Source organism: Ursus americanus, chromosome 7 (genome assembly GCF_024610735.1).
Source record: "Ursus americanus isolate L20-20 chromosome 7, mUrsAme1.1.p, whole genome shotgun sequence".
NCBI classification, from domain to species: Eukaryota; Metazoa; Chordata; class Mammalia; order Carnivora; family Ursidae; genus Ursus; species Ursus americanus.
Window position 1 is genome coordinate 85,587,649 of NC_142133.1, and position 27,783 is coordinate 85,615,431.

Consider the following 27,783-nt stretch of genomic DNA (forward strand, 5'->3'; position numbering starts at 1 on the left):
AAAAAATCAAACTGCCTTGGACTTTAGAACCTGAGGTTTTCATTTACAGCAAATGCTGTAAATACACTGGACTTCCTGGCCTTTTCTTTTTCTTACAAAGGTGACAGAGCCTTTTCAACATCGCCAGCACCTTGCGTGGAGGCCAAGGCTCTGACCGGTACTTGTACAGAAGGAACGTGGACGTCTGCAGGCTGACGGCCCGACGCAGCACAACCAGAAGGTCGGGCCTGGTTGTTTCAGTCCTGCCTCGGTTTCCCCACCACAGACAAACTTCGTTTTCTCAGAGCTGTTTTGCATGCGATCGGCATAATCACGGTGGAGGTGAAGTGAGAAGAAAGAAATTATAAAATCGAGAATTTCCGGAAGGAAAAAGAAAATGAAAGAGAATGCTCCATAAGCAATAGGTAACTAGGACCCTATTAAGGCCTCGATTCAACATTGATCGTGCGTATTCTGACCCCTGCACCCAACCTGTGGAGGAGGAGGAGGGAAAGGCCCAGGTTGGGGAGGGTGGGTCTCTTCACTCAGTTACTGAATGATAATGTCTTCAGAAACACCCTCGCAGACACCCCAAAATAACGTTTTGCCGGGTCCCTGGGTGTCCCTTAGTCCGGTCATGTTGGCATGTAAGGTCAGCGACACCGAGTCTCACTTCCCACACAAACCCTCATCCATGGGGAGCGGCCGTTTGACAAATCACGTCTATTAGCGCCCGGAGAGGCGTTCGCCGAGCCATCAGTGGTGTCTGCCGGGCTGCGGGAGAGAGGACAGACACCCGGTATGTATGCCTGCAGTTAAGCACCAGACCTTCGCTCCACATCGCCCTCTTGGCCAGGAAATGAGAGATGAAATTCGCCCCTGGAATGCACAGTTGTCCACTCCGTGCGCAGTCCTTCATGCCAGTGGTTATCATAACACTAACACTGAGATAAAACCCTGGTTTCTCCTTTCCTAGATCTCAGAAAATGGGCATACCACTATCTCCTCCACGCCTCACCTGGAAATAGTGATACAATTTCTTTAACTACTTCAGTTTTTATGAGGATCAAATAAATTAATTAAATGCCAAATTTTTATAAATTGTCAGGTGTTTTTCCAAAGTATTTATATAACAAACTTCTTCATTCCTTAAGTTATTGTAATTATTTTTATTTTCCTGGGTGTCCCTTAGCCATCATGCTGACCTATGAGATCAGCCCCTTTTGGCCCGGTGGCAGCCCAGCATCCTGTCTAGGGCCGGCCACATTGCACAACGGCCAGGGTCTGAATGCCTGGACAAACATTTCCCAGATGTCTGCTACATGCCAGACCCTGTTCTGGGACGTGTCTCCACATTTTTAATATGCCCAGAGCCAGACATTGATGGCATGTGACAGAATCTGAAATCAGGAGGCATCAGGCACACACATCAGGGACCTCTCAGAGAAGCCCAGGGGGGCTTAAACCAAGGTCTGTGGCACCGTGGGCCTCATCGCCAGCACATCAACAGCGCCCGATCATCATGACCCCTCTGAAAGTGCAGCAAATACCCAAACACCATGTTAGTGTGGCCTAATTTTTAACCATGCTTTAGGGGTTTTATCTACCTACGTTGGGTCAACAAAATACAACCAAAAGGGAAAACTCTCCAAATGCAAACATGGCACTTATGTGTTTGTTTACTAGTAGCCACGATAGAATTTTAAGAAGTTCTGCAGAAATCCTGTGGGGCTTGAGAAACATAATCCCTTCCAATCCTCCCGACTGATGTTGGCCTCCTAAACGTGTTCTGGAAAACTCTGTGGTCTCCAGTGCCTGCTGGCTCAGGAATAAAGCGGGAGTGGAAGGGGACGTCTTCAACTAACAATGTGTCAGTAGTGACTCAACTTTCCCAAAAGAAGACAGTAACTTGTTTCCTCAGTTCTCCCTCTTTTTCAGGAAAGGTCTTTGTCTACCGACAAAAGGAAGTGGGTCTGTATACGAACACAGAATTGCAGAAGATCGTCTCTGTAATGACTAAATGCTGTCGCTACAGACCCGTTCGGTATTCAGGTCACAGACATCTTCGCGGACAGGCGCAATGTCCTCCATGTGCTGCGAGTGTAGGACAAGCAGACAGGTAGGATGGGTGAACGCCCTGGAGAGGCTCAGACAGAAAGACAGACACAAACCAGCTGAAGCAGCACAACTCCATGTGGCTGTGACCCACGCGGTGGCCACTTCCGTGAGCACTGAGGTTGGGCTACAATCATGGATTACGGAAAATAAAAAGTGAAGGGGCGCCTGGGTGGCTCCGTCGGTTGAGTGTTGGAGTCTGGGTTTCGGCTCAGGTCATGATCTCTGGGTCGTGAGATCCCGCCGGTCACTGGGCAGCCGCACCCAGTTGGGAGTCCGCGTGAGATTCTCTCTTTCTCTGCCCCTCCCCGTGCTCGTGCTCTCTCCCTTTCTCTCAAATAATTAAACATGTAAATATTTTCTTTTTTAAAATAGAAAATGTAAAGTTAAAATGAGATTCTAAATTTGTTGGATTTAATCTATAAAACTTTTATTATCCATAATTACGGAGTTTTCACAAACACATTTTTAAATGACTGCAATTTTGCAACAGCAATCTACGAAACAGTCAAAAATAACAGATTTGACTATTCCGTGATGCTCAGAAAAAAATATTTCTCCATCTAAAATCAAATGGTGTAAATTAAAACCTCTCAATTCAACAACTGTGGATACTCGAAAATTCGTTTCGTTGCACACATGGGAAAAAAGTGTTAAGGCGCCATAAGCAGGCCCTGAGGCAAGGCGGGGTGCTGCCACCTGCCGGCGCCTAATTGAAGCGCGGTTGCACCGGGTCCACCCCGCAGCATCTCCGGCCGTCGCGGGCAGCCGCGGGCCACGGTCACCTCCTGGAGATGTGGCCCCAGAACGGGAACCGCAGCTCTGCGTTACACACACGATTACGGAACCCACCTCCGGGTTCCTGTTGCGCACTGGATTTGACTCGGGGCGGGAACCGTGTACGCGCCTGGCTCTGGGCAAAGGTTAAACTGTGTCTGAGACGTGCACAATGAGACGGAAAGGACCGCAGAGGCACGGAGTGGGGAGCAGGGAGCAGACGCCAACGTGCTCAAAGCAGGGCTCGGCCTAGCAGGTGCTTTCCGAGGTCCCGGGCGGGGCAGAAAGCGCGGCGCGTGGAGCGGCGAGGGCCGTGCGGTGATCCTGGACGATGCAGACCCCAGGCGCCCTGAGGCCAGGACCGGCCCGCTCACCGGACGCCGTTTCAGACCCCGGGGCCGCCCTGCTAGGCTGAGTGTTTGTTCGATTGCGCAGTTCCGAAGCCAGACCCTCCTCTCCCTCTGCTCAGCTTCGCTCAGCGCCACGCGCCCCCAGGCGGGGTTCACCGTCCGCGCGCGTCCTGCCTCCGCTCCACCCGGACGGCACGCGGCGGTCGGGCCCTGCGCGAACACACCGGTTCTCTCCCGCTCGTGGCAGGGCGTTCCTGAGCCACAGGCTTCACGCATCCTGCGTGACCAGCAGCGATCCCAATGCCCCTCCACGCTGAGGGCAGGGAGGGCGTCCCGGGACCTGTTCTCAGCGGCAGTCCCCCACCTGCAGGACCCTTCGCCAGAAAAAGTGGGCCCCTCCCCTGTGTGGCCCCGGGAGCGTGGACAGTGTCCCCTCCGTCCCCCGGGAGCGCCGACACTGTCTCCCCCGATCCCTCCGGGTCAGGAGTGCGGACAGGGTCCCCCATCATCCCCTGGGAGCGCGGACACTGTCCCCTCCGAACCCCGGGAGCGCGGACACTGTCTCCCTCGATCCCTCTGGGTCAGGAGTGCGGACAGGGTCCCCCATCATCCCCTGGGAGCGTGGACAGCGTCCACTTTGTCCAACGCGAGCGCAGTGTCCCCCTCGGTCATCCGGGGTTGGCGTCGGAAGCAGACAGGGACGCCCAACCGCCCCCGGTTTTGCAGAGCCACCCGGTTAGGGTAGGAGAATTAAAGACACTCTCATCCTCCCTACTCTCCTGGCCCGGATGGAAAAACAATCCGAAGCCCACTTTCAGTTTCCTTATTAGATATATTTTAAAGCTCTGGAATACCGCGAGATGTGGACCTCGTACCGGGCCCACAGGGAGATATCGCGAGATGTCTGGGACCGAGCAGGTTTCGCGACAAGTGGAAATCCCGCGAGAGGCGACGCCGGAGGCGTTCTCTGTGTTATCCGACTGGGGCGGGGACAGCGGGACGGTGGTGGTGAGGGTGGGCTTTTCCGGGGCGATGCCGTCCGCCTTCTTAGTCAGCTCTTTTCCCGTCAGCATTCCTGCCGTGATCACGGTAACTTGCGGCCTTCTTGACCACCAGCTCGGGCGATGGGAGTTGGGGTCACTCAGGGTTTGCCCGCGTCCGCTGTCGACACTGACCACACCGGATGGGGCGTGGGGGCGGAGCTTGGTGGGGGCGGGGCTTTCCTGGGCGGGGCTTGTCGGGGTGCTGGGGCGGGTCTGGGAGGTGCGGAGGGACCGAGGCTGGAGTGGGCGGGGTGTGGGGCGGGGTGAGCTGCAGGTGCTGCTTTCGGGCTGTCCTGCATGCCCTCTCCTCCGCCTCTCTGGTCCCCTCCGCACAGTGGTGGGGACAGGTAGTCGTGGCAGGTTACTGTGGAGAGGCGTGCAGGAGCGGCAGGGGACGCTTAGAGAGTCCCGAGGGCTCTGTGGGACCCCGAGGCAGGTCCGAGCTGGTCTGTTGGAGAGAAGGGAAGGGCAGGGCTTGAGTGTGAGCTTGTATCGGGAGGTCTGAGATTGTGGAGGGAATCTGAGCATCTGGGGGGATCCGAGCATTTTTGTGGGGAGATCTGAGCATCTGAAGGGTCAGGGCATCAGAGCATCTGGGGGGAGATCTGAGCATCTGGTTGGGGGTGGAATCTGAGCCTATGGGGATGGGAATCCGAGCATCAGGAGGGGGGGATATGCTGGGGGGATCCGAGTATCTGAGGGGGGGATCCGAGTATCTGCGGGTGCAGACATGCCCACCATGAAGTTGAGACTCAACATCTTGGTACTGTTTGGAAGGCTGCCAGAAAGGTTGGAGAAAATAAAATCCCGCCAATTGGGATGCCTCAGATTTCCCAAGGCCTTAAGTGTCAGTCTAAAGGAACTCAAAATAGTTCTTGTTTTAAGTTTTGGAGTAACCAAGTGCATCCCCTAAATGAGACGCTTAACTTCCTCAAGTCACGGGATGATGATCCTTAGAAACCTTAAAACACGATTCTGTCCAGTTAACAGAAGGGCTAAGCCCATGGTGCAGTCAGTTCTGTGTACACAAACATCAAACTGGTGATGTTTCTCTTTAAAATCCCTGGACCGTGGTTGCAGTGTAGACGGTTCCCATTTCCCTCCTCCCCTTTCCTTCTCCAACACCTGTTTCTGTGAGGCCTGTAGGGAAGGGCTCAGGAGTGAGGGACCACTGCGCTCCCTGACCCAGGAGTCATGAAGTCTGCCCCCCATTTGAGTTGACGACAATGAGATGATGAGTTTCCAGCGGTGTGTCTTACAGCAGACAGACTGGACCGAGCCGTGGCTCCTAGGGCTGGCTGCCTTCCACGTGCTGTGCTTGCTGCTCACATGTCTGTCATCCCAGAGGTATAGACTACAGGTCGGGCATTTCCTGTGCTTAGGTGAGTATAAGAAACAACAATTCCGTGACTCCAACTGCTGTGTGATGTGCAGGTGCCAGGTGGACATCTCAGTAAGAGGTGGTCCTGGGAGGAGAGTGAAGCAGTGACATGGTGTTGCCCAAGTAGCCCTGTGCGTTCCTTCCTGCACCTGACGGCTGTTGTCAGGTGTGTACTAAGAAAGCCAGGTGTACGCCTCCCTAGCCTCGAATCACTTTCAGACCTAGTTGTGGTGCTCTCAACTGTGATAAGTCCGAGACAGCAGAAGGAAGAGCAGCTGGAAACACTGTGAGAGGGCCCTGTTCAAGCTGTGCGGGAACACTTAAACCGAGGCGTGCAGGGCGTGCGGGGCGCAGCGCGTGTGCACAGTGGGGGCTGGAATGAGCTCTCCCCGCAGGGAGCATGGTGCCCGGAGGAAGGCGGCGGCCTGAGCAGATGAGCCGGCAGGTTAGAAACAGCTTGTCAACTTAACAACTCTGTGGGCTTATTATTTTCGAGGGTAGAGAGAGGGCTGCCTTTGCACACTTGGGGACAGTGAGTAGGTGATTTCTCCGTGTGGGCACGTGTTCTATGTTCGTGTGACTCTCAGGCCAGCACACGATGGATTTTGTTCAGTGCAGCATCATTTGCCGCATTTTTACAGATGAAACACAGAGAGGTCCCTAACCCCCCAGGTCCCCCAGTGCCTGGGTAGCTCAGCTGACACTCATGACGTTGTCACCTGGAGAGGAGCGCCTGGCAGAGATGGTGCCGTTCTCCCGCTCCACGCCTTCTGTGTCTCAGCCTGTCTCCTCTCTTCTCTGTCTGTCTTCTTTGGCTTTGCTGATGTGCCTCCTTGGGTCCGTTCATGGAGGAAGGAGTCAGCAGATTGCAGAGCCCAGTGTAATCTGTTTTGTGACTTGGGTCAAGGACAGGAAGGTTCACACATTTTAATTTCCCCGAGAAACGAAAGCATCAGGCTTTCACGGCGGCTGTTTGCTGTGATCCGCTGTGTGCAGTTGGTGGGCAGGTCGGGTGTGAGCAGCACGCTGTGCTGAGCAGGCTCTCGGTCAGGTGTGGAACAGCTGCACGCTTCTGACTCCCGGGCCCCCGAGGGCGGTGGCCACCAGTACCGCTGGGCAGGTGTCAGCAGCTGGCTCACGCGCGTCCCTGGCCGGTAGAGGCATGAGGGTGGAAAGCAGGTCACGTCAGGCCCCGGGCGTTGTTCTGTGTGGCGTCTTGAACAGGGAGCCGTCACTGGGTCTGGTAGGAACGCAGGCGGAATAGCACGTGCGTGAGCGTGTGGTTTCAGGCATGTCCTGATGCTCCGCAGTTTTGCGCTGAGACCATTGACGCTTTCGTGTGGCTTGACCTTCCTTGGTTTTCTTCTGTTAAAGGGATGTGTTCTATAATTTTAAAATTCTACAATTTTGACCTCACACTTTGCCTAAAGTAGAAGGTATGGTTCTCATCAAATTCTTGCTATTCTGTGATGTTGATGTTAAATATATCGTTGCAGAAAGAACGAATAATTCTGTGATGAATAATCAGTCATCCAAACCCTGACAGGTGGTCTCTCTCTTTTCCAGTGATTCTAGTGTATTGTGCTGAATACATCAACGAGGTAGCGGCGATGAACTGGAGGTAGGCCAACGCCCCGCTCGCTTTGACTGCAGCTAGGAACCACACTCGAGAGCGCTTTGTCCAACGGGAGCATTGCACGCAGACCGCAGAGTCAGAGAAGCAAGAGAAGCCAGGTGGCTGCAGCCCTGGGGAGACCAGGGTTCTCTGCGCTGAGAGGGTTAGGTTTGAGGAACGTCTTGTTGCCTCTTTTAGGATTTGAAGATCAGTTAACACAGTTCATGACAGCGTGAGAGAGTTGAGGGGGCTTTTGTAAAGTAGCTCTAGCTGCAGAATAAAGAGAGCGGCATTTTAGAGAGAGCTTGGTCCACGTGCGGTCAGGGCGGCAGGTGGTGTGTTGGGAGACCTCCATCCTCCCTGGACCTGCCGTGTCTTCTCGAGTCCTCAAAACATCATCCCGGAGAAACCCGGGGCTGCCCTCCTTAGACGGCAGCTTCATCCCCACGCTCGTGGCCTTGATCAGTCAGGGCAGCCCTGGAGCACCGTCACCACCGTCTCCAGCATCACCGCCCTCTGCTTGTCCTCTGCCCCCGATTCCAGCTCTCACGCATCCTGCTTGAGTGGCAGGCCCTGCCTCTGCTTACAGCGCCGCACCCACATCCACACAGGCGCCTGGATATGCCGTGCCGACTGAGAGGGCTTCGACTGTGACCTCAGCCTTGTGCACCAGCTGCGACCCTCGCACGTGTGTCTAGACGCGGTGTTCAAACAATGCTCACTCACTTTTTATGTGTCCTATGAGCTTGAAATGGTTTTGACATTTCTAAGCACTGAAATGTGTATTGCTCTTAAATGTAAAGAAAAAAGAAAAACTTCTAGACTCTGAGCGGGAAGGAGTTGAAGACGTTGCCACGGAGCCTAAACATGTGGCCGTGTCCAGGAGGTTGCTGAGCTGTGTGCGTCCCGCCCCGACTGGTGACACCTGCTCTCTCTCCACCCCCAAACACCTCCTTACTCAGCCAGGTAGTGAGGACGCAGAAGACACCAGACTGGACGAATCCCTTTTCCCTCTGCCTGTCCACCACGCTGCTCTGCACTTTGGGGTCTGGCTGTGGCCCCAGCGTCTCCTCTCCTGCATCCTGGCTGTTCCGTTCTGAAGCCATCTCCTCAGCCGGACACACTGACAAGGTGTCCACTTCTCATTGTCAGAGGGCCCCCTCCACTTCTCATTGTCAGAGGCCTCCCCCATCAGGATCCTTCATGAGGAAATTTGAATGGGGGTCACTGTCCCCTCAGGCCCGCACCCTACCTCATAGCAGAAACGCTCTTGTCCTTGACAGTGTGGTCTGCGTGGGGCTCAGCCCATAGTTATTCTAGTCTATGGGTTACTTGACCTCGACCTCTCCCCCGAAATCACCGGCTCCCTGGCTTCCAGGACACCATGTGCCAGTTTCCTCCTCCAGCTCTTTGTGGTTTCCTCTGTGTGTCGAGAGCACCAGCCTTCCCTCTGCCTCGCTGCCGGACCGTCCACTTGGATGTCTAATAAACATCAGGAAAGTAACACTCCCCTGGCCCCCCTTCCAGAGCTGTCCCCAAGACACTCTGCTCCAGCAGCTTCTCCTCCTGGTGACTTAGGCCGGAGATCTCACTCATCATGCAGAGATTCCTCAGGACGTCCTTGGCCTTTGAAACCAACTCCTAGCGTGGCTTTCTCCATCGCCACCAGTGCCTGCCCTCGCACAGACGACAGCCGCCACCTCCAGAGCGGGGCCCTGCTTCCCCGCGTCCCAGCCCCTCCGCGTCCTCAGCCAGGCAGCAAGCGGCCTCAGCGTGGCCATGCAGAGTCTCAGCCGCACGCTGGCCGCCCCAGGCTTCACACACACCAAAGTGGAGCGTGGGGAGCCTTCCTGCAGTCCACGCCCAGGTCTGCGCCCAGATCCACTGCTCCATTTCTCTCCAGAACATCAGTCGCGACGTGTGCGTTTTGAGTGTCGTAATGATCTGAACCCTTTCCCCTGTAACATAAGCTCTAAACATGGCTCGTCTTGTCACAGCCACGACCCCAGGACCGACGAGTGGCTCCTCCGTCCCGGTCACTGAGCTGATGAATTGTTGGGTACTTCACAACTGGTGGTTGTGCATGTTCCTGTGCTGGCCACAGAGGGACGCCTGGATGCGACCAGCCTCTGCCATTTACTGGCCCTGCCTTTGGGCAGCTTGAATGACGCAGTGTCCCTGAGCCCCCCTCGTGTGAAAGCAGCGTGCGGGTGGGACTTCAGCCGGGCGGAGTGCCGGCTCTGTACCGGTCTCGGACTAGCTCGGGAGCAGACGCAGCCAGTGTGACCTGATGGCCCGCGGAAGCCCGGCAGCTGTTCTGCTGTAGCACGTGTCAGTGGGTGTCAGATTCACTGTTAACCAGAGCGCACAAGTGTTTCCGTCGCCCCAGAACGTCCTCGGTTGATTGCTCTTGCTCCTGCCACCAGTGTCCCGGGGCCCCCGGGGTCCGGCCACCTTCGCCGTGGGGCCGACTGCGTGTGCCCCTGACGGGGGCCGGTGCGGGCAGCAGGGCAGAGCTGGTGAAGGAGCCGCGGGTGGGTCGGGTCCTGGGGCAGGCCGTGGCGTCTTAACTGACCTAGAGCTCTCCAGCAGCCTCAGTTAGAGAATATCACTAACGACGTTGTTTTGTCACACCAAGTAATTTTTACTTCTTTCCTAAAACAGGTTATTTTCAAAATACCAGTATTTCGACTCCCGGGGGATGTTCATTTCCATAGTGTTTTCGGCACCGCTGCTGCTCAACGCCATGATCATCGTGGTACGTGCGCTCCAGCCTCTGGGTTCTGGTTCTCTTTCCGTGTGTGCTTCCCACTCTAAACACGTCTCCCCATGATTGTTTTCAGGTTATGTGGGTCCGAAAGACTTTGGGTGTGATGACTGACCTGAAAACCCTACAGAAGAAGAGAAGAGAGAGGAAGAGAAAAGACGAGTGATGCTGGGACAGTTGCGCCGGTTTTCTCGGGGCATTCGGTTTTCCTCTGCATCGTGGTCGGTGGGCCTCCCTGTGAGCACCCACGCGAGTCTGTATGGAGGACGCGCCCTGTGGAGCACGCTTCAAACTGCTCTTTGAAATAAACGACGCTGTCCGTGCGGGTGTTTGTTCAGCCTGGGTCTGTGGAGCACGCACAGCGTCTCCCTGGTGAAAGTGTATAATCGGGTCTCTCTGCAGAGCTCTTCCTAATTTGCTGAGTTGTTCGTGTCCTTTGTGTGATTAGTGGTAATTACAAGCGATGTAAAAACTTGGAACCAAGTGATGAACTATGCTGTCCATGTGTAAGCATCATCATCCCCCTGCACGCTCTGCTTCCTGGGCCGTGGCCACTGGTGGCCCTCCATGTGGCGTGCGGCCAAGTCGGTGACATTCTGGGTTGTCCCCAGAGGGCTGGAGCCCAGGGATGCGGCTGGGCTTCCTGAGGTGCCCAGGGCAGCGCCCGTGCGATTGATGATGTGACCCGGAACCTTAGCAGTGCCGAGGTTGAGAAGCCCTGGGCAGGGCTGGTTCCACGAGACCCCGGAGCAAGGTCCTAAGAGGGCACGCACTTCTGAGTGAGGGAGCAGGTCCCAGAAGGCGAGGCTTCTGTGAACGCTGCACAGTTGTCCTTGGACGGAGGGAGCTTGCGGCTCCTTTGGGTTCTCACGGTAGTTACAGATGTTACGGTACGAAGGCCTGGAAGTCGGGAGTCCATGGGAAGTACGTGAATGAGCCTGTGGAGCGAGTTTTTCAGGGTGTAAGATTACGAGGAGAAATATCAGCGCCTGTGCAGCTGTCGAAACAAATAGATTTTTATAACAAGTAGCAAGATTATATTCCTTCCTAAGTTTCTCTTTAAAAAAAATATTGCGTGCTCGGGAACATGCTATGAATGTTAGTAGAACAGGTCTACTCTTACTTTGTAGTGTCCACTTCCAGGCTGCTGTCCCATGCTCCTGGTTCTGTCCAGTGTGATCCCAGCTGCAGGACTGCAGATGAGGAGGGATCCAGGTGTTTAAAAATGCAGTGTTCAATGAAGGGGACGCCGATGGCTCCATGTAGGCTTGAAAAAAACCGTTTGTGAATAATTGTCTAAATTTTAACATTTTTCTTCCTAAGTGAAACATATCCTTCAAATTTCAAAAAGAAAAATACCCTTATGAAAGCATATATTTTTAACAGCTTAAGAGGTAACACTTTGAAAGATTTTGAAATTCAGTTTTGAAATCCGGACTTAAACAGGGTTTTCGTGGACATTCGTGGACTTTCAGTAGAGAAAGGATTTCCTGAATTCTGACAGTTTTACAAGTGAGTTGAATCTTCTGGGTAGATCCAGTGGAGTTCTTACCCTGACGTGTTTTCCTGTTCCTTCTTGATACGTTATCTTTTGTATGAACGTAAGATACGGCTTGAAAGCAGCTCTCTCCGGTTTTCAGTCTGTGGTGCCTGCAGCCTGTGTGGCAAGCTCCCGAGTGGGTGTGGACTGGTGCCTTGGATCCCGAGGAGCTCCCACCTCAGGGCCCGGCCCCAGCCCCTGGGAGGAGCCACAGGAGCCCACGCGAGGCAGAGGGCAGGTGCAGGACGAACTCGTTGCCCTGGTCTGTGGCGAGAGGGGCCACGGCTGATGTAAGGAGGCCACGCTACGTTTTCACCATCCATCTTTATTTGGACGGTCACAGTACAGGCCCGTCTGAGTTTCATGGTGAATAGCTTTGTTAACTTGACCTGTACGGTGTGGACACTTGACACGGGCCTTTTTTTCTTCCTTCCACTTGCGTGTGTATAATTTGAAGGGGCAGTTGTAGTTTTCACACACACCCCTTATTTTTTACCTGTCTAGTAAGTTCGTATCCATGGCTTGAATTGCAGTGCGAGCAAGTGTCTTTCGCGCTGAGGAAGGTCCTGCAGACCAGACTGGTCGGCAGAGAGCGGAGCAGCGTGGAGCGTGCTGACCGTGGGTCCGCGTTCGGGGGTGAGGGGGTGCGTGCAGGGAAAGGTCCGGAGGGCGTCTCCCCCGCAGTCCAAGTGAAGCACACGTTTATGTATTTATAAAAAGACAAAAAAAGAGATTTATGATAAAAATACATTGTGTGTATTCCAAACGTTCAGTTTCTTGATTGCTATGAAATGATGTATGTATTTAATAATACATAGCGTTTTCCCCCCAGATCGTATATTGCTTTGACTTCTGTGCACACAGAGCAGGAGCTCCCAGAACGTTGGCCTCACCGGTGGGACCGTGTCATCCTGCACTTGGTGTTGAGCTTCGCAAACCCAGAAGTTCAGTTTTGTCACAAAGTCAGCACAGGCACAGACACGCATGTCAAATAAGCAACATGCAACGCTGCATTAATTTACTGTGACAGAGTGGCAAGTATGGTAACATGTTCTCATTTTTACAAAAAATTCAAAGTTAAAAAAAATTTAATTTGGAATATTTATTGAGTAGGGATTTAGAATAAGGAATTTCAGTGGAAGTGACAGTTAACCACAGACAGGAGCTTGGGTGATCCAGGTCACCGGCCGGGCCCCTGACATCTGGTCTGTGCTTCGGGAAAGTCCTTCCTGTTCCGAACATCCTCTTTTTACCACGTTTTAGAGAACACCCTTCCAGTGCATCCTGCATCACTATGTATTGAAAAAATGAGAAGCAGTGACAAGCCTTATTAATCCTCAGAACAGTAAGGACAAATGGTCTTTTTTAAAAGATTTATTTGAGAGAGAATCCCAAGCAGGTTCCTTGCCAGACGGGGGCCTCCATCCGACGACCCTGAGATCATGACCTGAGCCAAAACCAAAAGTCAGACACGTAACCTAGCGAGCCACCCAGGCGCCCCCAGGACAAATGATCTTAGCAGATCTCCGCAAACCCTTGCATGTGATGCATAGTGGCGGGCTGCACGGTGGGCTGCACGGTGCTCGGGTCGGGGACGCAGGAACACTGCCTGTGTCCATCAGCACCGCTGGGGCCTGTCCATCGCATGCTGCTGCCTCTGTGGCTGCCTGGTCTGCCAGCTTCTGTCCCTGATTGTCCCTGATGCTCGGGATTCTGTCGTGACGTGTCAGGGTTGGGCTTTATTTGTCCTGCTTCGTTCTAGGGTGGACAAGTGCTCTTTACTTTGGGGGAAGTGGCAGCTCTTCCCATGACAGCATCATTGGAAAGCTCTGACACTACCCACAGGCCAGGATCCAGTCCGGCCACGCTGGAGGGACCCCCGTCTCTGTGCACGCACCGCGGGGACTGAGCCAGAGGGAGCAGCTCCCAGAAAGCCTCTGCTGGCCAAGCTGAGATGCAGAACCCATGCCCTTCAGACTCGCCAGGCCCTCTCCCGTGCTGTGTCTGCCCGTTCTGCGCTCCAGGGATGCCTGACGATGTGCCCGTCCCCACTGTTATGTCTTGTTTGGCTCATGTTTCTCTGTGCTCATGTCTCCCTTCCTGGTGCCTCCGTGTGGCTCAAGCAAGCCCTGCCCCCACGCGCACAGGACCGAGGACCTCCATGCTCCAGCTGCTGGCATGGCCCATGGTGGTGCCTTCTCGTCCGTGGTCTCGGCTTACCTTTGTTTTTAATTTCCTTTCTGGGTGCTCAGCCTCGCTCCCTGCGTTGCCTCCTTCCAGCCTCCAGACCTGGCTCAGAAATGGTCCGGTGAGGGCATTCTGGGCTCCCGTTCCATCGTGAGCCTGGGGATGGACCCTCCCCAGACAGAGGGTGACTTAGCTGTCCCCACCTGCACCCTTGCGTGACCCCAGCCCAGGCAGCAGGCAGACCCTGTTAAGTCTGTTTTGCTCTTTTCTCTCACAACCGGGTCTGGTCGTGGCCTCCTGTGGACTTTCTCCATCCCTGGGGGCCTGAGCATGTCCTCCTGGGCCTGAGCCCTGCCTGACGCTTGAGTGGTTTGCTCGTGGTCCTGAACCCTAGCTGTGGGCCTCCTGCCTGCCCATGTCTGCTTTGCTCTTCTTATAATCTCCGATGTATTTGGAACAGAAGCAAATGAGCAAACGTTCGTTTGCTTCCCCTACATTTTTCTGAAAGTCAGTTTCTTATATTTTCTTCAATTTCTTTTATCACAGTCATATTTCAGTAGGTGGCATCATTGTCAATGACTACATAGTAGCCCAGCTGCGTAAGTTCAATTTGCTTAACCAATTACTGGTACTGGAGACGCAGAGGTTTTCTACTTGTTTTCCTAACGTAAACAACACAAAAATCTCTGACTTCGGAGGCATACTTTTACATGTGAATTATTGACGTGGACAATAACGGTGCTTTACTCTGCAGGCCCGTGTCCCAAGCTGCGAGAGGTCAAAATGTGGAGCCCCCATCTCTCCTCAGTTCTGCAAAATGCTTCTCCGCCGAGGAAAAGTGCATTTTCTCTGAAACCTGCAGAGGGCGCGAAGGCACTGTGTGAGGCCGGCGGAGGCTGCGAGGGGAAGTGTCGCTGGTTCAGAGAGAGCAGTCTAATACTCTTGATCGAGGCATACTACCTGCTCTAAAGGGAACAGACCGAGACCTACCTGATTGCCCGTCTTCCTTTGAACGAAGCTAACGGTGTCCAAGTTATGTTGTAAAGTTAGCATTGACTTTACCGGCAGCAGACTAACCACACACACACACACAGGAAAACAAGGAGCTGGATCACCTTCCATCACACTAGAAAACACATGCACCCCAGTGTGCATGCACGCCCAGGCCCTGGACTCCATGTGAATTAATAAACACGATTATAACTTATTTGCTAGTTTCTGGAACACTTTTTAAAGATTAAGCCTAAGTCAAGACGATTGAAAACAGAGGGGATAATGAGGCTGTTGCGGGATGAATAGGTCAGTCGGGTGCTGAAATGCACGAGTAGCTCATTACTCACCCCCAGCGTGTGAGGCACCGAGACGTGCGGATCAGAGGTCCGGCCCTGGCCCTGCGGACAGTCTCAGGAAGGCATTTTAACGATTAATTTAAGCTGGAAGCTGCAGGGAGCGTCTTGGTCACTTGCCTCACATCTGGGCTCAGTGTCCACGAGCTCCTGAGACACCGAGGAGAACCCTGTGGGGAGAACTTGCCTCGTCGTGGACCCCTTCCCACCCCCCTGAATCTCTGCTCCGTCTGGGGCGCATCATCGGGAGACAACAAACAGCAGTTCAACATGTAAATAATGGTTCCAACTGGGCCCCAAATCCCAGAGGGTCAAAAGTGGATTCTGCTCTTGAATGTCTGCTTCACCCTCTTGACTTACGGTCTCTGCTTCCACTCAGCCGCTGCTGACATTTACCACCTGCCTTCACACAAACACGAAACAGTGTGCATCACTGCTACACGTGTATTAAATATATCTATTTTCACGGCCCTGAATATTACCTGTGCTCCAGACATCCACCCCCCACTCCCAGCAACCACTGATCTTTTTACTGTCTTTAGAAAGTTTTGCTTTTCCCAGATTATTGTACAGAAGGAACCATCGAGTGTGTCACCTTTTCACACTGGCTTCTTCCACTCAGTAATATGCATTTAAGGTTCCCTCATGTCTTGTCATGGCTTGTAGCTCATGTATTTTTACTGCAGAACGACACCCACTGTGTGGATGCACCAGTGTATTTATCCATCACCTGCGGAAGGACGTCTTCGTTACTTCCAACGTTTACCAGTTGTGAATAAAGCTGCTGTGAACATCTGTGTGCCGGTCTGAGTGTGGACGTAAGTTTTCAGCCCCTTCGGGTAAATAGCAAGGACTGTGACTGCTGGATCGTCTGGTGAGAGTATGTTTGGTTTGGTAAGAAACCGCCCAACTGTCTTCCAGAGCGGCCTGGCCATGCTGCGTTCCCACTGGCGATGAGTGGGTGTTCCCGCTGCCCCACGTCCTCGCCAGCGCCTGGTGTTGCCGGGGTTCCAGATTACGGCCATTCTCACAGGTGTGCAGTGGTATCACATTGTTGCTTTAATTTGCGTGTCTCCGAGGGCACGTGATGTACAGCGTCTTTGCCATCCTTGTACCTTCTCTGGTGAGTTGTGTGTTCAGGTCTTTTGCCCATTTTTAAGTTGGGATGTTTCTTATACTTGTTTCAAGACTCTTGTATATTTTGGGTAACAGCCCTTTCTCAGACGTGTCTTCTGCCGATGGTTTCTCCTAGTGTGTGGCTCGTCTTCTCATCTCTTGAGAGTTCCTTTCACAGAGTTTTTAATAGTAATGAGTCCCACTTATGAATTGTTGCTTCTACAGATTGTACTGTTGAGGTCATATCGACCACTGAGTTGCCTGCCTTCTCTCCCCTCTGATGAGAACTTGGGCTCCAGAGTGAGAGTGTGTGGAGGAACGGAGAATCTGAAAAACAGACTTAACTTCAGAAGAGGCCCCATTTTGGCTGCTGGGTGGTGGTGCCAAACGAGAAGGGAAGGAAAGCAGGGGAGAGGGTGTCCACGTGCGGGGCAGTCTCAGGAGAGGGTGTCGGCTCGCGGGCAGGTGGTCTCAGGATGGCCATCTTGACTACCAGATCCCGCGTGTTTCTTCTAGACGTGTTGTTTACAGCAAATGAATGCTTTTCTTTCTAAGGTCAACATTTAAGTTTGCATTTCAAAGTATAGTTCGTGTTCTAGGGATGTCAGTATTTTTTCTAGTCCCTCAGAAGATTTTCTGATGTAAAGTAAACCAGAAGAAGGGCAATAAATAGAGTTTAATCGGGTGGATTTGAAGCAGGACAGTGAATGCAGGGGAGACAGTGGAGGACAGAGTATGTGATTTGTAGGGTCCATCCATTACAAGTGACTGAGTCGTGACCAAGTGGAGTCAGACAGGAAATACCCCAGGACACAAAGGCTCTATCTCCTGGTCCCAGCGAATGACAGAAACAGAAGGTTGTGTATGAATCAGGCTCTCGGGGGCAGCAGATCCCCAGCCTTGGCGTCTTCTAGACGCCAGAGTTCACGGCTTCACAGCAGTGACAGGTGAGGTGATTCATGACCAAAGATTTTATTTATATATATATATATATATATTGGAATTTTCCCAAGATTCAACTTAAAAATATAAAATTTGGTTTGGTTGTTGTTGTCACAATAACTACACTAAGAAATAAGGACGGCCAGAAAGTGGAGTTTCCATGAGAACTAAAATGTAGGTAACAAACCCAAACTGCAGTTTTAAGAGAAAATAATGCTTTTCCATTATTGCCCATCAAGGCTTAGCTTTTCTTTTTTTCTTGTTTTAGACTCTTTGTTGAAAAAATCTCTGTTTTTAAGAAGACTTCTGTGGTCTTTATTTATTATGCAGGAGGCTAGCCTATTCCCAGTCCTCAAAAGACAGTCTGTAACTTCCGGAAGCTTCCCCTGCATTGGGTTGTCGTGCTCACCGAGCACATGGTCCCCCTACCGCCATGGGAATGGTCCAGGCTAACGCGGGCTTGGGAGAGCATGAACAGAAAACTAAACCCATATATATGGAACAAAGATTTATTATTTTTAGCATTATCACTGTGCTGTTACTGTGCTAAGACTATTTTGATACAAGCCAAGGGGACTGAATTAAGGACAAATATTTATTAAGTATTTATTATGTGTACCAGGATGGTGCTCAACCAGGTAGATTTTAACACAGCCTGCACGCCACCGCGGAGCCCGGCTAAGGTGACCCGTATCCTGCCTGGGGCAGGGCAGTGGGTGTTGCAGAATTCCCCGGTGAGTCAGTGTCCCTGGGCCCTCTTCTTGCAAATACACGTCATACTGAAGTAGGGCCCGCCCTTGGGACCTTATCTTAGTCACCTCTCCAAAGGCGCTGTCTCCAAGGAAGGACACACTCTGAGACACTGTGGGTCAGGACTCAGCATAGGAATCCCGGGGACACAGCTCAGCCCATAGCAGATCTTCCCAGCGGACCTACCAGCTAACTTAGGTGGGTCAAGGACTCAGGTGTGAAACTTGAAATACTGAATATTTTAGAGAAAATACCACAGAATAGCGTTCTGATCTTGGTGGAGAAAGAAATTTTCTACACAAGATAAAAAAAAATCTATTAACAATAAAGGGAAAATCTGTAACACTGACTACATTAACATTATGAATTTTTCTTTCCAAAAGATGCCTCGAAGGATGTGAAGGGCAACGCGGGGAGCAGCCTGGGAACGCCCACAAGTAGCAGAATGGTCCTGGTCGGTGTTCACACAGAATTTTCTCAAGTCCGCAAGTGAATGGCAAACAACCCAGCGGAGAAGCCAACAAAGCACTTGGAGAGGCGTTTCTTGGAGGGGCTTGCGGTTACGATAGCATGCGGGAGCCGCTGAAGCTGGCGAAATTCAAATGAGCACAAGTAGGCGCGTTCTGCACCCTGCGGACGGCGACGAGCCCAGTAACAGGAAACGTCCGTGAAGACCAGCGAGAGGACATTCTGTCCGCCGCGTGCCAGGTGTACGTTCACAGTACCTCGAGACACTTGGACGCGTCCTCGCCAGGCGGATAGGGAAGGGGTGCAGGCCAGACCCTTCCCTGGGTGACACCGAGGGAGACTCGCAGCTCTGCTCCTGTCCCAGCTGCAAATGAGCCAATGTCCATCTGCACAAAGTGGGTGGATTGTACCGTATAGAACACGGGACTGTTCAGCTCTACGTTTCAACGTGGTTACATCTCAAAACCAAAATGTGAGTGAAAAAAAGTCACAGAGAAAATTCATGCACATGTTTTTCATTCACAAAAAGCCAAAATACGGGGGCCATGGGACATTATGTATCCCAGGGACACACACGTGCCTGGTAAAATTATGAAGATAAGCAGGTAAAAATAAAGTTTAGGTTCAGGATGTTACTCGTTGCTGGGTGCAGGCAAAGGGGGTGAGACCACGGGGCTGGAGGGGTGTTCAAATGTGCTGACGACGTTCTCCTTCTTAGAGTGGGTGCTAGGGATATGGATACTCATTTAATACTATGGTTTTAAGTGCACTATGCTTTTTATTCGTTAGTAAGATATATTTTAATGAGAAATAAAACAGTAATCATAAAATAATTTTAGAAGTTTTATCTAATATTTCTGTTTATGCTCATCGATGACCATTTTCTACTGTATCCAGTTAAGTGATCTACTAGCAGGAGGAGGAGGAGGAGGGGGAGAAGATGAAGAAGAAAGAAGAGGGAGGACGGGAGGGGGAGGAGGAGGAGAAGGAGAAGGAAGGAGGAAGAAGGGGAAAAAAAAAGAAAATAGCCCAGCAAGCTGGCTGGTCAGCTGGCTAAGGGGCTCGGTCCGCAGCAGGGACACACACGTAAGGGTTAATACCTACCAAACTCAACCGAGTGCCCAGCAGGAGGGCAAGAGAGCCTGGCTGGGGGCCTTCAGGGCAGAAGAAGCCATGGCTCTGTGCCAGGTGCCCTCGGTGTCCTTCTCATCACTGTCTCCACTGGCGAGGCCACCCGCACATGTGTCATGGCTCCATTTCCCCTTGTCCAGTGAAGGGCACTTTTCCTCTGGACAGACACATGTCCCACTTGGTCCCTAGGCCCCTCCTTGCCGGGGCCAGGCCTCCTCTCTGCCCCTGCCGTCCGCTCCTCCCCTGAGGGCCCCTGGGAACCTCAGTCTCCTCCTCGGTCCAGGTCCTCTCCTGTCTGTTCCCGGCAGCTGCCTTGCTGAGTGGTTCCTGGGTTGTATCCTTTTGTTTTGTTTTTCTGATAATCACTTAGTCTACTTAAGCCCGTTCGCTGCTCAAAAGAAAAATAATTACAAAAATTCACAGGAAAAAAAAGATTTTTTAGTGGTATCTTTGATAGTAGCTGAAATTTAATTGCCCAGCCCAATAGTAAATTTCATTATGAGAGACGCCTTATCGTCACATAGGAAATGTTCAGTGAGGCCGGCATTGTCCTCCTGGTCCCCCTGTCTGATGACTCTTCTCAAGTGAGACGGATGCAGAACAGAGAGGCAGCCGTGTGTCCAAACCCCACAGTCGTACAGACGCAGGACGGACCTGCCTCTCCGACGCCAGGGCGCCCCAGCTCTCCAGCGATGCCTTCCTCCTTCCCGGTAAACGGTGTTGATAATGGAAGATGAGACCGGACCGAAACACTGTACGCTTTCATGGAGACGCCGGCGAACAGCCGGGGGTGAGCCCTACTCCAGCATCCCGCCAGCACTGTGTCCCCCACGACCGTAACAGCAGGCTTGTCCCTCCCGCCACACGCGTGCAACACACCCATCCCGCGACCTCAGCAGGTACGAACCTGCTTCAACGGAGTTGCAGGTGTGCTAGAATTTTCCAGCTCCCTTTCTCTCAAAATCCTCGCTGGAGAACACCTAGGTCTGACACTGGGGCCTGAAGCGCTAGACCCCGGGGGGGCCCGTGTACTGGTGGGAGCGGAGGCACGAGAGCTTGGGGGCCCAGATGGGGGGTCTTCCTCCGAGACCGGGCGCTATTCCCGGAGCAGTGCCGTTACCCACGCTGCCGCTGAGCCACGGGAGCCACTGCAGTGACCAGCCACGTAACGCATGACCCGTTTTGATGCAGCAGTGGTCTGGAATTTTGCTGGAGAAATTACAGGGAATAATTTATCTCAGCACCTGTAGTAGTTTCTTATTCTGCAAAACACACACCATGTATTAGCTCAGGGTTTCTGCGTTCGGAGGCTGGGACAGTGAGACAGGCTGCGCTGGCTTCCGCGGGGCCCTCGGGCCGTGGAGGGAGGACCGAGCCCTCAGCTCCGAGGGACTGACGGTCGCTCAGTCCCTGCCCTGCCTCTGTCTCCTCAGTACCAGTTTGCTCCTTGAAGGCCTGCACGGCCCCACAGACTGCTTCCTGTGTCCCCATGGCCATGTGGCCTCCGCGCCCAGCCACCAGAGCCGCTCGTGCTGGTGACCCGAGGAAGGACACAGCAGCAGTGGCGCTCTGGCCGCAGGGAAGGGGGGGTGCTCCTGCTGAGACCCTGGGGACGGCTGCAGCTCCTGAGCGGTCCCAGCAGAGCCTCGGGCGGCCCACCGGCTCGGCTTGCATCGTGGGCTTGGAAGCACAAAGCGTCATCCGGTGCTGCTGAGCGCTCAAGAAAGCATTTCTTCTCGCGTGGAAACTGGCAAAACTCAAGGAAATTGCATAGAAAGTAATGCCTTTGAGAGTCTCTGGTCCGCGGGCGTGAGAGGGTGTGGCCAGGCCCCGCTGAGTGGAACCTGAGGCGCAGTGGGGTCGGCCGGCTGGCGGGGAGGCAGCCGTGCGGCTGTGAGCAGACCCCGTCCCCAGGGTCTCAGCAGGAGCACCCCCTCTTCACTGCGGCCAGAGCGCCACTGCTGCTGTGTCCTTCCACGGGTCGGCAGCACGAGCGGCTCCGGTGGGCTGGGCACGGAGGCCACGTGGGGCCCCAGGGGGAACGGCTCTAACCCCCTTCGGGGCTGTTCTGAGCATAAGTTCCACGGTCATTCTTCGTCCCGAGGACACGATGATGAGTCTTTGACCTGCATCTCCTCACTTCACCTGTTTTATTACTGTTCTACGTGAACTGTCTTGAACAGACCGCAAACAAAGCCTATCCTTCCACACGTAGGAAAGAGATCCCACCCAACAGCCACCTGGAGACACTCGGGAAATCAGGCCTGGAGGAGGTCCCGGGGTCCGGTCGGTGGCGAGCCCAGCAGCACCAAGACCTCGGGCGTCTCCCAACAACGGTGCCTGCTTGCCCGGAGTGGGTGGGCTAACGGTTGGCTATTTAGTTCAACTCTCCAGTTTTCCGTAAATGCTAAACGCCTGGTTCCCCGTGGAGAGCAGGACTGAAGGGAGCAGGGTGAGGGCAGAGCCACAGGTGGGCCAGGGTGGGTGAGCCTCTCCCACTGGAGAAGCTGGCCTCACCGACCAGCTCGCAGCTGAGGGGCCTGCTCGGGCAGCAGACCAGCCGAGATGGAGACACTGGGAGGCCAATTCCCACCCACCCCGTCCCGGCGGGAGGCGTCGATCAGGTCTTGCCTGCACTGTCCAGCATCGCCCTTTCATCTCTCGCGAGTTCCCAAGGCGGCAAAGGGAGGGAGCTCCATGCCGGCCTCTGAAAAGCCGTTTCCGTACAGTGACTCCCTGGAAGAGAAAACAAACCCTTAAGTTCAGTGTGTCAAGATCCTTTAAAAACGGCTGTGCGTTAAGTAGCCCGAACATGCTGTCATGTGGTGTTAATTCAGATTATTACAGCTCTATAACTGACCCTACTGGGTCGGTGACGTCTGACAACGCCCACCCCTGAGCTGCAAATATTTAGAATCAATTCCAGAAGATCACTTCCCAGATTTCTGAGTACGACTGGTATTGATTTCATTGCTTCTCCCCAATAAGCGGAGTATTTTGAATGCTTCAGTTTCCCGGGATTTGGTGCCACGTAGACCTGACAGTGGCGGCTTGGGGCAGAAGGCCCCCAGTGCAGGGAACTGTCCTCAGCGCCGTCTCCACAGACCACCCCGAAGACACGGATTCCCTCGGCGCTCGCGCCCGGGGCTGTGTCATCCATCCCAAGCTCGGAAGCTCCTTCACACGGCGGCGGGTCAGAGGTCCAGCCAAGCCCGCCCACAGCGCAGGCCGCAGGGTCACCGTTCCCCCGTGGACGGTCTCGCAAATGGTATAGAGAAAGCTAACCTAACATGGGGGCGATGAACGCGCCCCCGCCGTCCGGGTCGCAGCAGGATTAACGAGGAAATGCCCCACCAGGCTCAACACGGTGCTTGGCCCCCCGCTCGGCCTTCAGGACCATGGGGTGGCATCCCTGCTGTGTCACTGGCGTTGTCGGTGCGATCAGCACAGCGGAGCTGGGGGCCTGCGTGAGGGGCCGCGCTGCCCAGCTGCTCTGGGGACAGGGCTCTGCAGTCTCCTCCGCTTTGGTAAGGACGCAGATGCGGGGACGACACAAAGGCGCATGTGCCGCTCGCTCTGGACCCGGTCCTCAGCCCCCACCAGGAGGCGGGGCCAAGGCGGCGGGAACGTCCCCACCTCCAGTGGCTGTCGGGTCCAACCCAACAGGACCCAACACGACCTCTTTTCCAAATGTCTTGTTGTCCCAGGGCTTTAAATCTTTAACTATGGCACAAATTCCAGCCAACTGTTTCAGCCAAAAACTGGAACCCAGCTTCACTCCTGCCACTCTGTCCCCTTCCAGAGCTGGTTAGTCTCCAAGTCCTACTGGCGGGCTTCTCGCCACCTTTCCTCCACCCCATTTCCCTGTACCTGGCCTCTCTCTCCCGCACTCGGCTCTCGGGGAAGGTAGCCCTTTGGCGAGCCCGGGGGGGTGGGGGGTGGGGAACTGCCACTTCGACTGCCCTTGAGCTGAGGAAGCCCACTCTTGAGGAATCAGCCTTGTTGGAGACCCTGCATCGCCACATCCCTCCCCACCTACACCTTCATCCCTCATACTCGGGTAGCTGTCCCTTCTTCTTCAAAGCAGCTTTCCCTCGGTGTCTGCCCTCCTCCCCTTCCCCGCTGCCCACCCCCCCCCCCCCACTGCCAGGACCAGCCCTCCGCAAATATCCATCCCTGAAGGATACACGCACTGATGTAATGACAGTGGGAGGTGTGGGCTGGGGAGCAGCGAGGCCGTCGGAGGGCAGACAGACTCGGGGGCCTCTGCTCTTTGCATTTATGAGAAAGAAAGTTCACATATCAGGCCGAGACAGAACAGAACCTGTCCACGTCCTCGCTGCAGACGGGCCAGAATGGCCCGTTCTCCTCAATCCTGTGACCCTAAACTGAGTCTAAAGCTGGAGGCCCGGCTAGGTGCTGGGAGTCTCAGCGTCTCCCCTCGGCCCCACAGCTGCAGACACTGGTCCCGGAGCCTTCACGGCTCCCAAGTCTCGGTTGTTGGGATTCTAGGGTGATCCCAGATCCCGGAGGCCAGGCACAGGCTGGGAAAGCCAACAGCCTCAGGAAGGGCACTCTGGGTTACACAGGCGCCCCGGGAATCCTCGGGCGTTCTCAGAGGCCTGGGCCCTTGCTGACCTAACCCCTCCCAGATCTTCTCCCGTATTTCCCGTCCTTCTTCATGCCAAACGGGTTTTCAGTACACAAGCTGTCCAGCTGCTCCGTGCTTTTGGTTTTTTTAAAAAAACTTCCTGTCCTTAAATCGGAGTGAAATTTCATTCACTCTTAACCTAATTCTATATCTTGTCTCTGTTTGCTTTTTTTGAACTTTGGTAAAATGTTCAACCTCTTTGACCCTGAGTTTCTGTTGGGAAAAAAAGATGGTTAATACCTCCCCACAGTTTTGTTGGAAAAATCAGAGACAATCATAGAAACCACACGTTTTATTTGGAGTCTGGCATATTGACCTTACTTAACAAGCATTCATACTCATTATTGTGGTTTCAAGTGTCTCTTTAAATGTTGTTTCATCATCTTTCTAACAAGATAATAATTTCCATGAAGGTAGGAATCAGATCATACAAAAAATATTGTTATTTTAAGATTGATGGCTTATCATTATTTCCGTGTCCTCCCCATCGCACCTGGAGTAATGTCCAGACTCTTCCAGCTTGTTCTCTGGATAAATCTACAGATGCATGAAGTCTATAGAAAAATAGAATTCAGAGGTTTGCACCGAACTATAAATTCAAAGGGTATTCCAGCAGAATGGTAGGGAAGTTGGAAAAGAATGATTTTCTTTCTATCAAGACAGATGTGCTTGGCGCAAAGCCCATATTTCAGGAAAACAAATGACAACGGTATTGATTGCCGTAACAATCGTGTGGTTTCTGAGAGCTCGAGATTGCACCTAAAGGTATGTGTTACTTCAATCGTTTGCAGGTGTGCTGTACTTAATTCATTAAAGATGCATTTCAGAGTCATTTTGAAAATATTACCTCATTGATGTGGGCGAAAGGTTGCCAGGAAGTGTGAATTGCATAGACCTGAACCCACCTGATCAGCAAAACCCTAGAATCACCTGTGGTTTCTGGAGGTTTCCCCTGAGACGTGGGTGGATTGGAATTTTGAGTAAGAACATCGATTAGCTCATCCGTGACCACCTATTTGCTGAAGGACCCTGGCCCCCTGGTCAGCTCAGATGGCCTTCTTAAAAAAAAATTCTTTTTGCCAGATCTGTATTTGAAAAGAAAACCACGGTTCTGGTTAGCAAATCTGTATGAATAAACGCATAGGTATCTTATTCTATTCGGCTGTATTTTTCATATAGAGAAAAATACTGTCAAGACTTAAGTCTGAGTAATGCTTCGGTATTTCTATTTGGTAAATTGTTGGGCAACCTGGAGACATTCACTTTCTTCAAACTTAACTCTTTATGCAACTGGCATGACCTGGGGGGACTGCTCTGGAGGCAGTTACTTCTTCGCAAAAGGAGAAATTAGAATGCCATGTCTGCAAAATATTTTGGGCGAGGTTATCTCCCACACTTAACAGGCTGTAGATCGAATCTGTCCCAGGAATAGATATATCCTCATGTTTTTGAATTTATGAATAAAATGCACAATACTGTTGGGATCTGACACATTCAGATTGTTGACATCGTTCTCATTCATCCTGAGAACACATCCCATCCCTGCCAGGGAGCTTCGCGGGGGCGAGAAAGTCTCCTTCAGTTCCCCAGCGACATCGTTCTTCATCTTGAAGTTAACTGCAAAGTCAGGCCATTCGTCCCACATCCCTCCATTAGAGTGAGTATCTGATGGGCTCGGCCCGGTAGGTCCCGCTAGCTGCTCTTACAAACTCACCTCTCCTTCGGCTGCCTGACCCCGAGGGGAGCCCAGGCTGACAGGAGACTCTGTGCTTAGGCTCCTTGCTCCCCGCGGCTCCCCATCTTCTAGGGCCTTCCACATTCAGCCAGTAGGTGGGGAGAGTTGGGCCTTAAAGTGGTGCCTGTCATTTCTGCTCACGGTTCCTAGGCCAGAATCAGCGGGGGAGCCCACCCTGGTGCAGGGGCGCGCCGTCAGGAAGACAGGCCCCGGCCCTGGCACTGCCCGCCCAACGCAGCTCTAGAATGCACGATGCAAGTGTGCAGGCTTGTTTCAAACGCTTGTGGCGAAACGGACACAATAGGTGCAAATACTCGTGTTTCTTTCTCTTGGCAAAAATATATGTAACATTTATACATATGTTTGTATATATTATAAATATATGAAGATATTATAAAAACATGATATATTGAAAAAATACATATGTAGTGGTCAAAAATTCTCAGTTGTAATTAGGTTTAAAACTTCAAGGAACCTAGTTTAATATTGTTATATTATGATTTACAATAAAAAATACCTATTTGGTCTTCATCTAGTTTCTGGCACAAAACTCCTCAACTTCTGGAATTTCCTAAGTGATAAGGGAGTTGAAGGTGTCTTTTGTTAACTAAGTGACTGGCGGAACTCACCAGGGATGGGGGATGGGTGTCAGGGAGACCAGTCTTGAGATTGGAGGGTTAGACCTTTCAGTTCCCCTGCCTGACCTCAGGTCAGGGGAAAGGGGTCGGAGGTTAAATCAAGAGTCAATGATTTAATGAATCATGAGGATGAATAAAGCCTCTATAAAACCCCAACCAAGGACTGGGTTTGGAGAGCTGCTGGGCTGCGGAACACCAGAAACTTGGGAAGGGTGCTCGGAGGGCAAGAAAGCTCCCTGCCTTTCCCCACACCTGCCATCTGCATCTTCTCCATCTGCCTGTTGTGATAAAGCAAAACTCTCCCTAGGAAATGAAGATAACCTGCTATACGAGGGATTCATGAATCGGGCAGCATCCCGTCCAGCAAGCAGAGGGGAGCTCGGAGAACTTGTACAAAATGGAAGGTTTTTACGGGAAGGAGGGTGGGCAAGGGAGTTACCAGCAAAAGAGAAGAAAGGATCGTTTCAGGCAGGGTCACCTTCGTTTCGGAGGGAAGGGCAGGGGCCTTATCAGGTGGGCGGCCTCATCTTCCTTTGGGGGCCTGAGAAGGCCCCGGGGACAGAGGCCTCCTTGGTGCTGATCAGATAGTGGCCGACCGACCAGCTAAGACTCACGTTTTCGGGGGGAGGTTGGAACCGCAGTCAGGTCAGGTATGAAGGCCCAGTCTGGTGACTTGGCCTAAGTGACACCATCTGGGGGCCCGCGGTTTTCTCACACTGCTCATCTAGTAAGTAAAATGTCTCCGACTTCTGTGAGGTGTGCTGGTAAATTAACGCACCCCAGGTTGGGAGTCGGGGACCTGCAGACTACAGGGTCAATGGCTGGTCGGTCAGAAGCGTGCGTGGCGATCTGGATGCCCGGCTGAGCCCTGACTCCGCAGAGCGTGGGGTCCTGCAAGACTGAGCCCTTCACCACTGGGATCTGACCGTGCAGGGAGGCTGTGTCAGCTGGTGTTGGAGCCGCGCTTGGTCTGGGGGGAGGCCCCACCCACTGGCCCACTGGAATTTGGGGTCAGAATAGGAAATTCAAAATAAATTTATTTTATTTTAAATGTCTATTCATGTATTTAACATTTACTTGGTCGTTCGCTCTACCGTCACCTGTTTGTGATTGTGAGTCTGGTCGCTGTAGGAAGTACCCGCGCGGGCTGGGAAGGGGAGCACAGGGGGTACCGTCCCCGTCTGCCGAGCTGGCTACATACCCGTGTGGTTTACTGGAGGGAGAGAGAAGGAAGGCAACTGGGATTGTCTTT

The 27,783-nt window shown here is 52.9% G+C and overlaps 1 protein-coding gene across 2 annotated transcripts; it reads left to right on the forward strand.

Moving 5' to 3' along the window:
• The first annotated feature begins 3,688 nt into the window (after positions 1-3,688).
• Positions 3,689-10,506, forward strand: TMEM18 (transmembrane protein 18). Of its 2 annotated transcripts, XM_045788884.2 has the most exons (5): positions 4,083-4,310; positions 5,526-5,646; positions 7,212-7,266; positions 9,925-10,018; positions 10,104-10,506. In XM_045788884.2, exons 1-5 carry the CDS (start codon positions 4,122-4,124, stop codon positions 10,191-10,193), a joined length of 549 nt encoding a protein of 182 aa, XP_045644840.2. In that variant the 5' UTR covers positions 4,083-4,121; the 3' UTR covers positions 10,194-10,506. The 2 variants fall into 2 exon arrangements, with proteins under 2 accessions (XP_087720029.1, XP_045644840.2); XM_087863903.1 differs by lacking the exon at positions 5,526-5,646 and having other exon boundaries at positions 3,689-4,310.
• The last annotated feature ends 17,277 nt before the right edge of the window (positions 10,507-27,783 follow it).

Bases quoted from the DNA above. Each gene is read 5' to 3' on its own strand.
- TMEM18 (XM_045788884.2), top strand. From the start codon at position 4,122: ATGTCTGGGACCGAGCAGGTTTCGCGACAAGTGGAAATCCCGCGAGAG. The intron at 7,267-9,924 runs GTAGGCCAACGC...TTCCTAAAACAG, and splicing joins GTAGCGGCGATGAACTGGAG to GTTATTTTCAAAATACCAGT. The intron at 10,019-10,103 runs GTACGTGCGCTC...GATTGTTTTCAG, and splicing joins TCAACGCCATGATCATCGTG to GTTATGTGGGTCCGAAAGAC.